Source organism: Spermophilus citellus (assembly GCF_964194105.1).
Source record: "Spermophilus citellus genome assembly, chromosome: 3".
In the NCBI taxonomy this organism is placed as follows: Eukaryota; Metazoa; Chordata; class Mammalia; order Rodentia; family Sciuridae; genus Spermophilus; species Spermophilus citellus.
In genome coordinates this window covers 136,770,707-136,784,692 of record NC_138184.1, presented here as the reverse complement: position 1 = coordinate 136,784,692, position 13,986 = coordinate 136,770,707, and the positions used below count along the sequence as shown (strand labels likewise).

At 32.9% G+C, this 13,986-nt stretch overlaps 1 protein-coding gene across 1 annotated transcript in view; it reads left to right on the top strand.

Annotated features, from left to right (window-relative positions):
• SEPTIN7 (septin 7) overlaps window positions 1-13,093 on the top strand; it is a 104,033-nt gene extending 90,940 nt beyond the window's left edge. Inside the window, 3 exon segments of the mRNA XM_081287063.1 lie at window positions 6,754-6,889; window positions 11,006-11,145; window positions 12,027-13,093. Of these exon segments, the coding sequence (XP_081143189.1) occupies window positions 6,754-6,889; window positions 11,006-11,145; window positions 12,027-12,066 (316 nt within the window). The 3' untranslated portion in view covers window positions 12,067-13,093.
• The last annotated feature ends 893 nt before the right edge of the window (window positions 13,094-13,986 follow it).

Genomic DNA, 13,986 nt, shown 5'->3' with positions numbered 1-13,986 from the left:
TCCCCCATATCCTTGCCAATACTTATTATTGTTTATATTCTTCATAGCTGCCATTCTGACTGGAGTGAGATGAAATCTTAAGTGTATAGTTTTCATTTGCATATCTTTAATTGCTAGAGATGTTGAACTTTTTTTTATATATATTTGTTGATTGTATAACACCTTCTGAGAAGTGTCTATTCAATTCCTTGGCCCATTTATTGATTGGGTTATTTATTATTTTGGTGTTTAGCTTTTCGAGTTCTTTATATCCCTAGAGATTAGTGTTCTATCTGATGTGCAAGTGGTAAAAATTTGCTCCCAAGCTGTAGGGTCTCTCTTCACCTCACTGATTATTTCTTTTGCTAGAAGAAGCTTTTTAGTTTGAATCCGTCCCATTTATTAATTCTTGATTTAATTCTTGCACTATAGGACTCTTATTAAGGAAGTAGGGGCTTAATCCGGTATGATGGAGATTGGGGCCTACTTTTCTTCTGTTAGATGCAGGGTCTCTGGCTTAATTCCTAGGTCCTTGATCCACTTTGAGTTAAGTTCTATGTGTGGTGAGAGAGATGGATTTAATTTCATTTTTCTGCATATGGATTTCCAGTTTTCCGAGCACCATTTGTTGAAGAGGCTATTTTTTCCTCCAGTGTATGTTTTTGGCACTTTTGTCTAATATAAGATAACTGTAATTATGTGGGTTAGTCTCTGTGTCCTCTATTCTGTACCATTGGTCTACCAGTATATTTTGGTGCCAATACCATGCTGTTTTTGTTACTGTTGTTCTGTAGGATAGTTTAAGGTCTGGTATAGTGATACCATCTGCTTCGCTCTTCCTGCTAAGGATTGCTTTAGCTATTCTGGGTCTCTTATTTTTCCAGGAATTTCATGACTGCTTTTTCTATTTCTATGGGGAATGTCATTGGGATTTTTATTGGAATTGCATTAAATCTATATAGTGCTTTTGTCAATATTAATTCTGCCTATGCAAGAACAAGGGTGATCTTTTCATCTTCTAAGGTCTTCTTTAATTTCTTTAGTGTTCTGTAGTTTTCGTTGTAGAGGTCTTTCATCTCTTTTGTTATTTTATGCATTCTTTCATTCATTCATTTATTTTGAGGCTATTGTAAATGGGGTAGTTTTCCTTTCAGAGGATTTGCCACAGATATACAGAAATGCCTTTGATTTATGGGTGTTGATTTTGTATCCTGCTACTGTGCTGAATTCATTTACTAGTTCTAGAAGTTTCTGGTGGAGTTTTTTGGGTCTTCTAAGTATAGAATCATATCGTTGGCAAATAGTGCTAATTTGAATTCTTCTTTTCCTGTCTGTATACCTTTAATTTCTTTTGTCTGCTCCCAAGTTTTCTGATGTGGCTAATCGCTCTGGCCAGTGTTTCAAGAAGTATTTTAAATAGAAATGGTAAAAGAGGGTATCCCTGTCTTTTTCCAGTTTTTTGAGACAATGCTTTCAATTTTTCTCCATTTAGAATGATGTTGGCCTGGGGCTTAGCATAGGTAGCTTTTACAGTGTTGAGATATTTTCCTGTTATCCCTAATTTTCCTAGCGTTTTGAACATGAAGGGGTGCTAATTTTGTCGAATGCTTTTTCTGCGTCTATTGAGATGATCGTATGGTTCTTTAAGTCTATGGATGTGATGAATTACATTTATTGACTTCCGTATGTTGAACCAACCTTGTATCCTGAGATGAACCCCACTTGATCCTTGATTGTAGTGCACTATCTTTTTGATATGTTTTTTTATTTGATTTGTGTTTCGATGGTCAAAAGGTGCCACTTATGCAGTCGAGGGTGAGAAATAAAGAATGTCCACATGCTTCTGCCCTTTGCAATGCTTTTTTCACTCAAATCACTCATACAATTTCACTCTATAGATTCTTAAGAAAATGACAATCCTTAATGCTAGGCACTGCAGTAGACACAATTAATTCACAGCAAACAATTCAGGATTAATTAATTCACAGTAAACAATTCTAGATTAATTCTAAGCACTGCAGACACACTTAATCATGACCAGCTAATGACAGACATTCTCTCTGCACACTAAGTTCAAGTGTCAGATCAAAAGTCTCTAGCCTTAGGCTTTAAATCCAGCAGATGCACACTCAGACCATGGTGATCAGATCAGGAACCAAGGCAGGCTTCTGGGGTGGAGCTGATGGCTAGCTGAGGAGAGGATCATAGGGAGAAGTTGTGGCTCTTACCAAGGTCAAGTTGTGGCTGTAGAGTTTGAGAGCAGTGAGGCAGATGCAGAGGATCAGCAAAAGTGTCGGGATGTCAGTCCAGATCCTCATCAGGCTCTCAGCGTGAGGGCTGAATGTATGTTCATTTGCTCTGTTATTTATACTAAATTTTGGGGCTTTTGCCCCTCCCCTCCTTTTAATCCTTATCAACTGCCACTAGATTTCTCAGTGACATCATTTACCCTGGGGTTAAAACATCAGGTCCGGTGGACTTGTTTATGCTTGAGGGCCACAATGGAGGGCTCTGTTAGCCGTGCCTGATGAGATTGCAGGTTTCTTTCTTTTTTTTTTTTTAATTTTTATTTATTTATTTTTTAGTCATACATGACAGTAGAATGCATTTTGATATATAATACATACATGGAATGTACATACATCAATCATTATTGTCTTTTCTGTTCTGCTGCCCTTCCTATCCTTCCTACTCCTCCCCTCCTCTCCCATCCTTTCTCTCTATCCAATCTAATGTGACACACTTTTTTTTTTCTTTTTCTCATTACAACATCATATATGTATTCTGTATAACAAGGAAGAGCATGAGAAGAAGACTACCACTAAATAGGTAAGAGAGGTGGGAGAGAAAAAGAGGGAGAAGTAGAGTTGCACAGAAGATGGGAGGAGAACCTCATTGAGATTGCAGGTTTCAAACTGGAGTTTTTAAAATGGAGTTACTTAGGCTCAGGCCTAAGGGCATCCTCATAATTTGCCAGAATTTTATTGAGAATTTTTGCATTTATGTTCATTAGAGATATTGTCTGAAGTTTTCTTTCTTTGATGTGTTTTGCCTAGTTTTGGAATCGGGGTGACATTGGCCTCATAGAATGTATTTGGAAGTGCTCCCTCTTTTTCTATTTCCTGAAATAAATTGAGGACTATTTGTATTAGTTCTTCTTTAAAGGTCTTGTAGAACACGGCTGTGTATCCATCTGGTCTTGGGCTTTTCTTGGTTCGTAGGTTTCTGATGGCGTCTTCTGTTTCATCACTTGAAATATATCATCCTTATTCAATTTGGGCAAATCATGTGACTCTAGAAATTTGTCAATGCCTTCAATATTTTCTATTTTATTGGAGTATAAGTTTTCAAAATAATTTCTGGGGCTGGGGTTGTGGCTCAGTGGTTGAGTGCTTGCCCTGCATGCGTGAGGCACTGGATTTGATCCTCAAAGAACCAACTTTTTATTTTGTTTCTTTGTTTCAATTTCAGCTCTGATTTTAATTATTTCCTGTCTTCTGCTTTTGGTGTTGATTTGTTCTTCTTTTTTTCTAGGGCTTTGAGATGTAATGTTAAGTCATTTATTTGTTGACTTTTTCTTCTTTTAAGGAATGAACTTCATGCAATGAACTTTCCTCTTAGTACTGCCTTCATAGTGTCCCAGAGATTTTTGATACATTGTATCTATGTTCTCATTCTAACTAACCCACATAATTACAGTTATCTTATATTAGACAAAAGTGCCAAAAACATACACTGGAGGAAAAAATAGCCTCTTCAAAAAATAGCCTCTTCAACCTCTAAAGATCTTTTAATCTCTTCCTTGATGTCATTTGCAACCCATTGCTCATTTAGTAGCATATTATTTAGTCTCCAGGTGTTGGAGTAGCTTTTATTTTTTATTTTATCATTGATTTCTAATTTCATTCCGTTATGATCTGATAAAATGCAGGGTAGTATCTCTGCTTTTTTTGTATTTGCTAAGAATAGCTTTGTGGCATAATATATGGTCTGTTTTAGAGAAGGATCCATGTGCTGCTGAGAAGAAAGTGTATTCGTTCATTGAAGGATGAAATATTCTATATATGTCAGTTAAGTCTAAGTTATTGATTGTATTATTGAGATCCATATTTTCTTTGTTCAGCTTTTGTTTGGATGATCTATCCAGTGGTGAAAGAGGTATGTTAAAGTCAAAAGGAATTATTGTGTTGTAGTCTCTTTGAGTCTTGAACCTGAGAAGAGTATGTTTAATGAATGTAGAAACTCCATTTTGGGGGGGGGCATATACATTTATTATTGTTATGTCTTATTGATGAATTGTTTCCTTAAGCAGTATGAAAAATCCTTCTTATCCCTTTTGATTAATTTTGACTTGAAGTCTATTTGATATGAGGATGGGAATCCCTGCTTGCTTCCACAGTCCATGTGAGTGGTATGATTTTTCCCAACCTTGTTACCGTCAGTCTGTGAATGTCTTTTCCTATGAGATGAGTCGGAGACAGCATATTGTTGGGTTTTTTAAATCTAATCTGCCAGTCTATGTCTTTTTTTTTTAAGAGAGAGAGAGAATTTTTTAGTATTTATTTTTTTAGTTTTCGGTGGACACAACATCTTTATTTTTATGTGGGGCTGAGGATCGAACCCAGTGCTCCACGCATGCCAGGCTAGCGCGCTACCACTTGAGCCACATCCCCAGCCCCAGTCCATGTCTTTTGATTGATGATTTTAGGCCATTAACATTCAGGGTTATTATTGAGACATGATTTGTATTTCCAGCCATTTCTGTTTATTTTTTTGGTATTTAACTTGAATTGGTTTGTCCTTTGACCTGTTTTTCCTTTAGAGTAAAACCTCCCTTTGCTGATTTTCATGGATTTTCTTTCTGTAGTGCAGGCTTTTGAGTTGTAAAATCTTTTAACTTCTGTTTATCATGGAAGGTTTTAATTTCATCATCAAATCTAAAGCTTAATTTTGCTGGATATAAGACCAGCCTTTATTTTATTAAGTTTTTTAAAGTTTTGAGAAAGGGCTGCACTAAACTGCCCAGACTGGTCTAGGACTTTTCAGTCCTCCTGCTTTAGTTTCCCAGGTAGCTGGGATTATAGGAAACACCACTGCACCTGGCTGTCATCACCTTGTAATGAAATAATGCTACACTTTAAAATTTCTTCAACAAACACTGTTTTATAAATGCAGGCTCTTGTTCTAAGTTAGTATATCTGGTTTAGTTTTATTTTCATAACTTCTGCTTAGTTGTTTAGTTGGTAAAATACACTGTAGATTTCCAAATAGAAGTAAGTTTTCCTTTGGAAAGAAGTATCCTTAGGTTAAATACTTTACACTATGTAAACAAATCATCTTCATCAAAGCAGTACATATTTATTCTTCCTTTTTGCTAAGAAAAAAAAATGGTAGTAGCTGATATTCTGTCTTATTTAGTATTTTCTATCTAAGCTTTTTTGTCCTCCTTGATAGGAAAGAAGAGAGCTGTGTATGGTCAGAAATACTCAGCCTAATGAGAGGTTACCATAAGAGTGTGACATATCAAGGTTAAAGTGATTGGCCCTTTAAATTATTGGGGAAATAAAAAAACATTACCACTGTTGAGATAAAATCACCCATTTAAGTTGTAAACTATTTTTTATAGAGTCAAAATAAATAAATGTGTTTATCAACAAAGTCAGAAAAGGGCTTGCCTTCTTTCAAGGTGCTTCAGTGTATTCATTAATTTTCAGATATCTACAAAACAACAGAGCCCACTCATCATTCTCCCCTGGATATTTTGGCATTCTCTCATATGTTTAAATATGCTAGCTTTAACATAAATTTACCTGTAAATATTGGTAAATATTTTAAAATATGAAAAATGATAACATTATTATGCAAAGAGGTTTGAGCCCATGGACTTTCATGTCTGTGTTAAATAAACTTTTTTTTATTATTATTATTATTTAACTGTGCTTAATGCCTATTCTGGCATTTCAAAAATAAATATCAAAATATTTGATCCTTATTATTTCATGCATGCGTATGTGTATGTGTATAAGCCATTGAACAGTTTAAAACTTAAAACACTGAAACATTTGAAATAAAGATGAATTTTCAAAACATTAAAAAATTTTAAGAAGCCTAGAAATGTTCTTCCAACCTGAATAGTGTTCTAAGTATTGACTAGTAGTTGTTTTTAGCAGTATCAGTTCAATTATCAAATAGTTGGAATTTTTGTAATAAAATATAATTGTGATATCAGTAGTCATTGCAGAAATTATAATACCTCAAATTTTAGTGGAACTAAAAATATGCTTCATATATTAACTCACTTTCTTCATGCTTTCAATTTTTCTTTAAAGAAAATTCAAAATTAATTTTTTTTCCTATTTTTTTCATTTTGTGAATGTATTTGGAAAATGTTTCTTATTTTCCTTCTACAGGTCATTTTATGTGTCATCATTACAGTTGATGTTCACAAAGAACCATCTCATAGTTGCTTTGGTTATTTTAGATCTTTTCTTATAATAATTATGTACTAGTGATTGAGGTTTATTGGTAAATTCTCACAGAAGGAAGTTCAAGTTTAAAATATCACGTTTCTGAGGATTTTATCTCATTTGTTCATAAATGAATCCATGTCATGTATCACTTAGAATGATGTAAGTAAAATATTTCAAAAATTATTTGGTACATATAAATAATAATGGTATCTGTAGCATCTCGTGTTTCACCAGTTCTTTTAGACTTTTGTATTACAATTTTCATTTATAAATGTTTAATGATTATTCTTAATGTTCATGACAGGAGTCCTCTGGCACAAATGGAAGAAGAAAGGAGGGAGCATGTAGCCAAGATGAAGAAGATGGAAATGGAGATGGAGCAGGTGTTTGAAATGAAGGTCAAAGAAAAAGTTCAAAAATTGAAGGACTCTGAAGCTGAGGTAATCTCTTACAGACATAGTATTCTTTTTAAAATAATAATACAAACTTTCTGCATGCATTTTTTTTTAAATTTCATGCCCTAGTGTAACAAACTGGGGAAATGAAAACAAGTATTATATTTATTATAAAATAATATATACTCAATATGTAAGTGCTTGGGCACAGTGTGCTAGGTAGGGAGACCTAATATAGTAGTCAGAATACTTATAATGAATTATATTAGAATTACAATGAGCAATGAAAAACTTTTTTTTATTTATGAAAAATAAAATATAAGCCATTCTAATAATCAGTATTAAAAAACTGAAGGTCAGAGTTATGAATGAATGTAAGAATAAAAACTTAGTGTTAGGATAATAATAATTGAACAAATTTATTTATATGTGTATGAGAAAGAAAGAACCTTAATTGAACTAAGGGCATGCCTCAATAAAATGGACAGTGGCCAGGGAGAAAATGAGGGAATATTAATTTCTAAATAAGTTGGACTTACTTTATACTGTAGTATTAAACTAATTTCTAACATTGGGGCACAGTGGTGCCAAAGTATCCCAGCACACATATCTGCTGTCTTGAAATCCCTCTAGATGTTGAGTCTTTCATGTAGTTTCTATTAATTAAAAAACAAACAAACAAACCAAAAAAAAAACCTTGCAGAATTTACTTCATTAAAGTGACAAGAAAGAAAAGATGGAGAAAAAGATACACTTAAGGTAAGAATCCTTAGAATAGTTGCTTTGATGGGTGTTTAAGAAAAGAAAACTCTTAGGGCTGGGGTTGTGGCTCAGCGGTAGAGTGTTTGCCTAGCACATGCAAGGTGTCCTGGGTTCAGTCCTCAGCTCTACATATAAGTAAATAAAATAAAGGTATTGTGTCAACTACAAATAAAAAATGTTTCTAGATTTAAAAAAAAAAAAAAAAGAAAGAAAACTCTTAGCCCAGAATAAGTCAGTCAGTATAGGTTTGCTCAACATAAATTACGTTAATCTATAATTAAAAATTATAAAATAACAATTGTTTTTAAATATATAGAATGACTGTAACAAGAAATATTTTAAAAATAATGTTTAGTGATAAAATTTAGCAAGATCCCTTTCTGTGTCTTCACCAATAATGTTTGTATATAAATATATTTAAAAAGATATTCAGATCTCTTCTGTTACATCCTTACAGTTGATCTCATTGCTTTTGTAATTATTGAAGAAAATACTGAAACCTTTTTTTTTTAAGGTTTTTAAAGACATAACCAAAAGTACTCTAATCCACTGATAGAGTGTGACATAAGCATCCAATAACTTCAAGGAAATGTTTTTATTCTGAAACATTTCTCCTTCATTACTGGGCTTTTCTTGTAATTTCTTATGAAAACCTTTATTATTATCATATTTGTTGTGAGTTTAATTTACAGGATAATTCCTCTTGATTTAAAACTACTGAGTACTGCAGGATTAGTATCCCTGTTACCTGCCTCTAAATGCCAATAATAGTGCCCTCCGAATCATTGAGCCAACCAAAATGTGCAGGCATATACCCTTACTTAAGAATTAATTCATAATCTCTCTTATGGTTATTATAAATTATTAAGATGATATTTTGGAGTTAAGTTTATTCTTTGTTTATCAGCCTATTATTTAAGTAAATCCTTTTGAGTCTTTACCTCCTCACTAATGGATAATATGAAAAATTCATATCCAGAGAAGGGGGGAAAAGTAATAATAATGAGCCAACTAGTTTATCTCCACAATGAGATTCCACTAAAAAAATCTAAATATAGTTTAACTTAATTTAATGTAGACATAGTTTAGGACCTGTTCCTAAGAGTAAATGTTATAAACAGGCAATTGTGGAACAGTAGCCAAAGAACCCTTCTGGAATTTTCATAATTACTGTGAATGGTAAGAGCAGTTTTGAGAAATTATGTTTTGAAATATGGAATCTTAGCATTGAAAGGGACCTAGGAAGAGATCTGAGCCAAGTTCCCCCTATACTCTTAAGTCTATTAGATAAATAGTGTGCTCATTCCTCTTGTTTCATGGAACTCCACTCCAGGATATGCTTACCAACATCACTGTGGTAATAAGTTTGAAAAGCATCTTGATTATATAAATATGTATATAAACATAATATAGATTTAAAAAATAAAGCAATTTTAGCCTTGCTTAATACAGTTCATCCTCAAATTCATTCTGCTGGAAATATTTGTGGGTATAGCCACTTATACCTAGCAGTACAGTGTGTTAGGTATAGTACCAAGCATCTCTTGTGTATTATGTCATTTAATCCAAATCACATCCCTAAAAGGTGGGTGTTACTGCTCATCTCCTCTTATAGATGAGAGGAAGGATAATTAACTTGGTCAGTGCTACATAGTCATAAGCCAGCATTTGAACCTGCTCAGTGCTTAAATTTGCTTTTAATCACAAGACAGGTCCACAGTCCTTTTTTCCACAATTTCAAAGTGTAAAATGCAACATGAACTATGCGGTTTTTTTCCTGCTTTTGTGAATGTTTTCGTATTTTACAGCAGAAAAACAAGATATTTGATTATAGTTGTTGCCCAGATAGCCCAGAAGGTTTTTAAATATTATATGCCTCTTCCTAAGTAGTTATTGCTTCTATAATATCTGAAAAATTCTGAACTTCAATACACATTTGACCCCAAAGGTTTCTTGAGGGGAAGGGATTATGACCTATACTATTTTTTACATGCAGTTAACACAGAACATAATTACTTATTTGTATTATAAATGTAAGTTTACGAATAATGAATGTCTATGAACCTATTGCCCAGCTTAAGAAATAGAACCATATCATTTAAATCTTTCATTTAAAATCTTTCCCTTGTTGTTGTCCCTCTCTTTCCTAATACTAGAAGTAAATAGTATCCAGCATCATTTGTTTATGCATGATTCCCTAGCATTTAAAAATAACTGGAAGCATGTTCTTATGTTCCTATTTTCTGTTTTTTTTTCTTACTAACTTACTTTCATCGGGAAGATTTCACCTCAGATTTGACTCATCTTTGCTTAAATGTATTGTAGGTGACTTTCTTTTGTAGGAATTGCTTGAAGTGTTTGCAATAGCAAAAAATACGACATTAGTTTTTGTGGATTTATAAAATAAGAAAAATTGTATACAGAATTATAATCCAAATTCAAGGTGTTAAATCTTCAATAGAACATAATTTCTGAACAATTGAAGATTTTGAATCACCCTTGGGCATTTGGTATAATAAGATTTAATCTGATTTTTTTATTTATTGACTATTCAGAAATAGATTGAATAGTTTCTTATGAAATTATTATTTACCTAATGAGCCATTAGACTTAAGGTCTTTGGCTCTGAAGTTTATTTGCATGAGTGTTTTCCATCTCTCAGCCAGCAGTTCTTTACAGCATTAATTCTTAGTGTAGTAAGGACGACTACATTAGAATCACTGGAGCTTATTTATAACCTATTTCTAGACATAACACCCAAAGATTCAAATTCAGTATATATGGATAGGTTCAGGATTCTGTTTTCTTAAAAAGCACCCTAGATGATTCGTATGAAGACCAGTATTTGAGAACCACTCCTTTACAAGAATTAGGGGATATTACCCATTACACTGGGATCTTGGGGCTCTTAGGTCCTTAACTAACTTCTTTCTTTCCCCCTGTCTCAGCTTTCTGAACTTGGAATTAGGAGACTTAGGTTCAAGTCCAGTATTGTCACTTTCTGGCTAGTGATCTTGAGCAAGTCACTTAAATTCTGCAACTATTTCCTCATCTGTACAGTGGAAGCAATGATGTTTTTCCTGCTCAGCCTCCAACATATTTGTGAATAAAGAAAAATGAGATAATAAGATAATAATTGTCCATTATAAAGTGCTACACAACTGTAAGTTTGTTGCATTTTTTTTATGTCTCCCAAGATTATTTTCTTGGGTCACTGGTACTTTGGGTGGCAGGTCCTATAATAGGAGGAATCCTCACCAGTGCTTTCCAGGTGGCACTCTGAATTTATAGCAGTAGGACTCAGTGCCCATATTCTTAACATTAGGACACCTGGATGGAACATTCTTCTGTCTCTGATTTCTTAAATAGTTTTTATTTATATATCATACTGTGATTTAGCTGCAGCGACGCCATGAGCAAATGAAAAAGAATTTGGAAGCCCAGCATAAGGAATTAGAAGAAAAACGTCGTCAGTTTGAGGAGGAGAAAGCAAACTGGGAAGCTCAACAGCGTATTTTAGAACAACAGAACTCTTCGAGGTAACTCATATCAAATTCTTAAGAAATGTGTTTATTAATGTTTTAAATAATTATTTCCCTATTTTAAAAACATCAGAATACTATTTTAAAAGTTATCACCCACTATCATGCATTCTCACACACAGTTGCTTTCATGGGTGTTTTTATATGGATGGATTCATTAGTGTATTTTTCCAGTATATTTTCCATGACTTAATCTATAATTTATAATTACAATTTTAGAGCACCATATATGTTCTCTCCAGTTAACTCACCTTAACTGATATCTTACTTCTCTTCCCCACAATTGTTGGATATAATTGTTATTTTCAGAATTTGGTATGCATGGAAAACAATGATGTTACAAAGGTTTTTATACATTTAGGTATATTTTAATTGCATCGAATGGCTTCTTTAAGATAAGCTTAAGATATAAGGATGTACATCTAATTTCTAATACTTTTAATTTATTCCTCCTCCTTAATTTTACTGTCTTTCTACTAATTTTTGGCTCAAAGATAATGAAAAATATATTTGAAAAAGCAAATGTATTTCATAATATAAATAGCAGCAGGAGAAAAAGGCACCACCCTTAGCTGAAGTTTTTCAAAGTATGGTATTTCATTTGGGAAGAATTGTTCTCAATATTAAAATTATTAAAATGGTTTTATTATATTTTTAATGCTTATCCTGAAATTTTGTCTAATATTTGATTGTTTAAAAGTATTAATATAGAGTAGCATTGTCTTCATAGTTTACTCTTCCATACCTTATAATTTTTTAAATGACAAAGTAATGTTTGAAAATCTAACATATAGTTGGATTAGCAATTGCTACCATATTTTGTCTTTTATATTTATAACATGGTCACTCATCTCAGTTGTTTTCTTCTAATCACTTAGGACCTTGGAAAAGAACAAGAAGAAAGGGAAGATCTTTTAAACTCTCTATTGACCACCAGTTACGTATTAGTTGCCAATATGCCAGCTTGGACATCAGTGTTTGTTGGATCCGTTTGACCAATTTGCACCAGTTTTATCCATAATGATGGATTTAACAGCATGACAAAAATTATTTTTTTGTTGTTCTTGATGGAGATTAAGATGCCTTGAATTGTCTAGGGTGTTATGTACTTAGGAAGTAACAGCTCTAAGTACCTTTCTACATTTTCTTTTTTTTTTCTTTTTTCTTTTTAATTTTTATTAAAAAGATATCTTCAATTTAATGCAAGAGAACATTTTACTGTTGTACAATCATGTTCTGGTGGTTTGATTGTTTACAGGATATTCCAAAATAAAAGGACTCTGGAAGGTTTTCATCGAGGATAAATTGCCATATATGATGCAAACTATACTTCTCTATGATAATTATAATACAAAGGTTCCATTCAGTGCAGCCTATACAATAATGTAATTTAGTCTAACACAGTTGACCCTATTTTTTGACACTTCCATTGTTTAAAAGTACACATGGAAAAAAAAAACCTATATGCTTACAGTGCACCTAGAGCTTTTTTATAACAACCTCTTTTTTGTTTGTTTTGGATTCTTTAAATATGTATTATTCTCATTTAGTGCCCTCTTTAGCCAGAATCTCATTACTGCTTCATTTTTGTAATAACATTTAATTTAGTTATTTTCCATATATTTGCCCTGCTAAAATAGAATATAGCATCTTTCATATGGTAGGAACCAACAAGGAAACTTTCCTTTAACTCCCTTTTTACATTTTATGGTAAGTAGCAGGGGGAAAATGCATTTATAGATCATTTCTAGGCAAATTGTGAAGCTAACGACCAACCTGTTTCTACCTATATGCAGTCTCTTTATTTTATTAGAAATGGGCATCATGTCCTCTTAAAGAGAAAAAAAAGTCACCATTCTGCATCTAGCTGTATTCCATATATTGCATTTCTGTATTTTTTGTTGTATTGTAAAAAATTCACATAATAAACAATGTTGTGATGTAATAGAGTGCAGAGTCTTAAATATTTTAAAGTTGATGTAAAAGTAGAATATGTTTGGGAAGAAAATTTTCACTTGAATTTGCCTCCACCACAGTGACATCTCTGATGTTGCTTGTCTTGTTTAGAATGCGTATATGCTAATTTTCAAATTTAAGGATTATAGCATCTCTGTCTCACTAATAGTCATTTCTTGCAGAACAATTTCCAACCCATTTGGATTAGGGCATACTCTCAAGTTTCTGGAAACTGGTCTTTTTTGTTTTAAAAAAAAACTGGAAAGAAGGTGATATAATTTATTTTTACCAAGGTCAAAATGTTTCACCACGTTTGTTTACTTTTTTGAATTAATGACCCAAGCAGAAGTAAGTGACCATTCTAATTAGCTACTGTTTTTAATTCAGAGGCTGAAGTATTCAAATAAATCAGTATGCTTGAAAGATACTTATTGCCTTTCAAAGATATTTAGTTCTGAATTTTAAACATATATTACTAAAATCACTCATAGAATCTTAACTTTACCTAAACCCCACCTCTCCAGGGCATTTTTTAAAAAGTAGATCTCATGAGGCATTACAAATATGATTTATAATACTTTTACTTTTATTTTTACTCTTATTTGATGGCTATGACTGGTTAAAAATTGCTTTGGAAGTTTTGTTAATCCTAAAATGTCATCTATTTATAGAAAACATGATGGTATGAGTGATTTTGGTTTTGTTTTTTGTTTGGTTGTTTTTTTTGTGTTGGGGTGGTACTGGGGATTGAATTCAGGGGCACTTAACCACTGAGCCACATCCCTAGCCCTATTTTATATTTTATTTAGAGACAGCTTAGTGCCTCGATTTTGCTGAGGCTGGCTTTGAACTCTCGATCCTCTTGTCTCAGCCTCCCAAGCC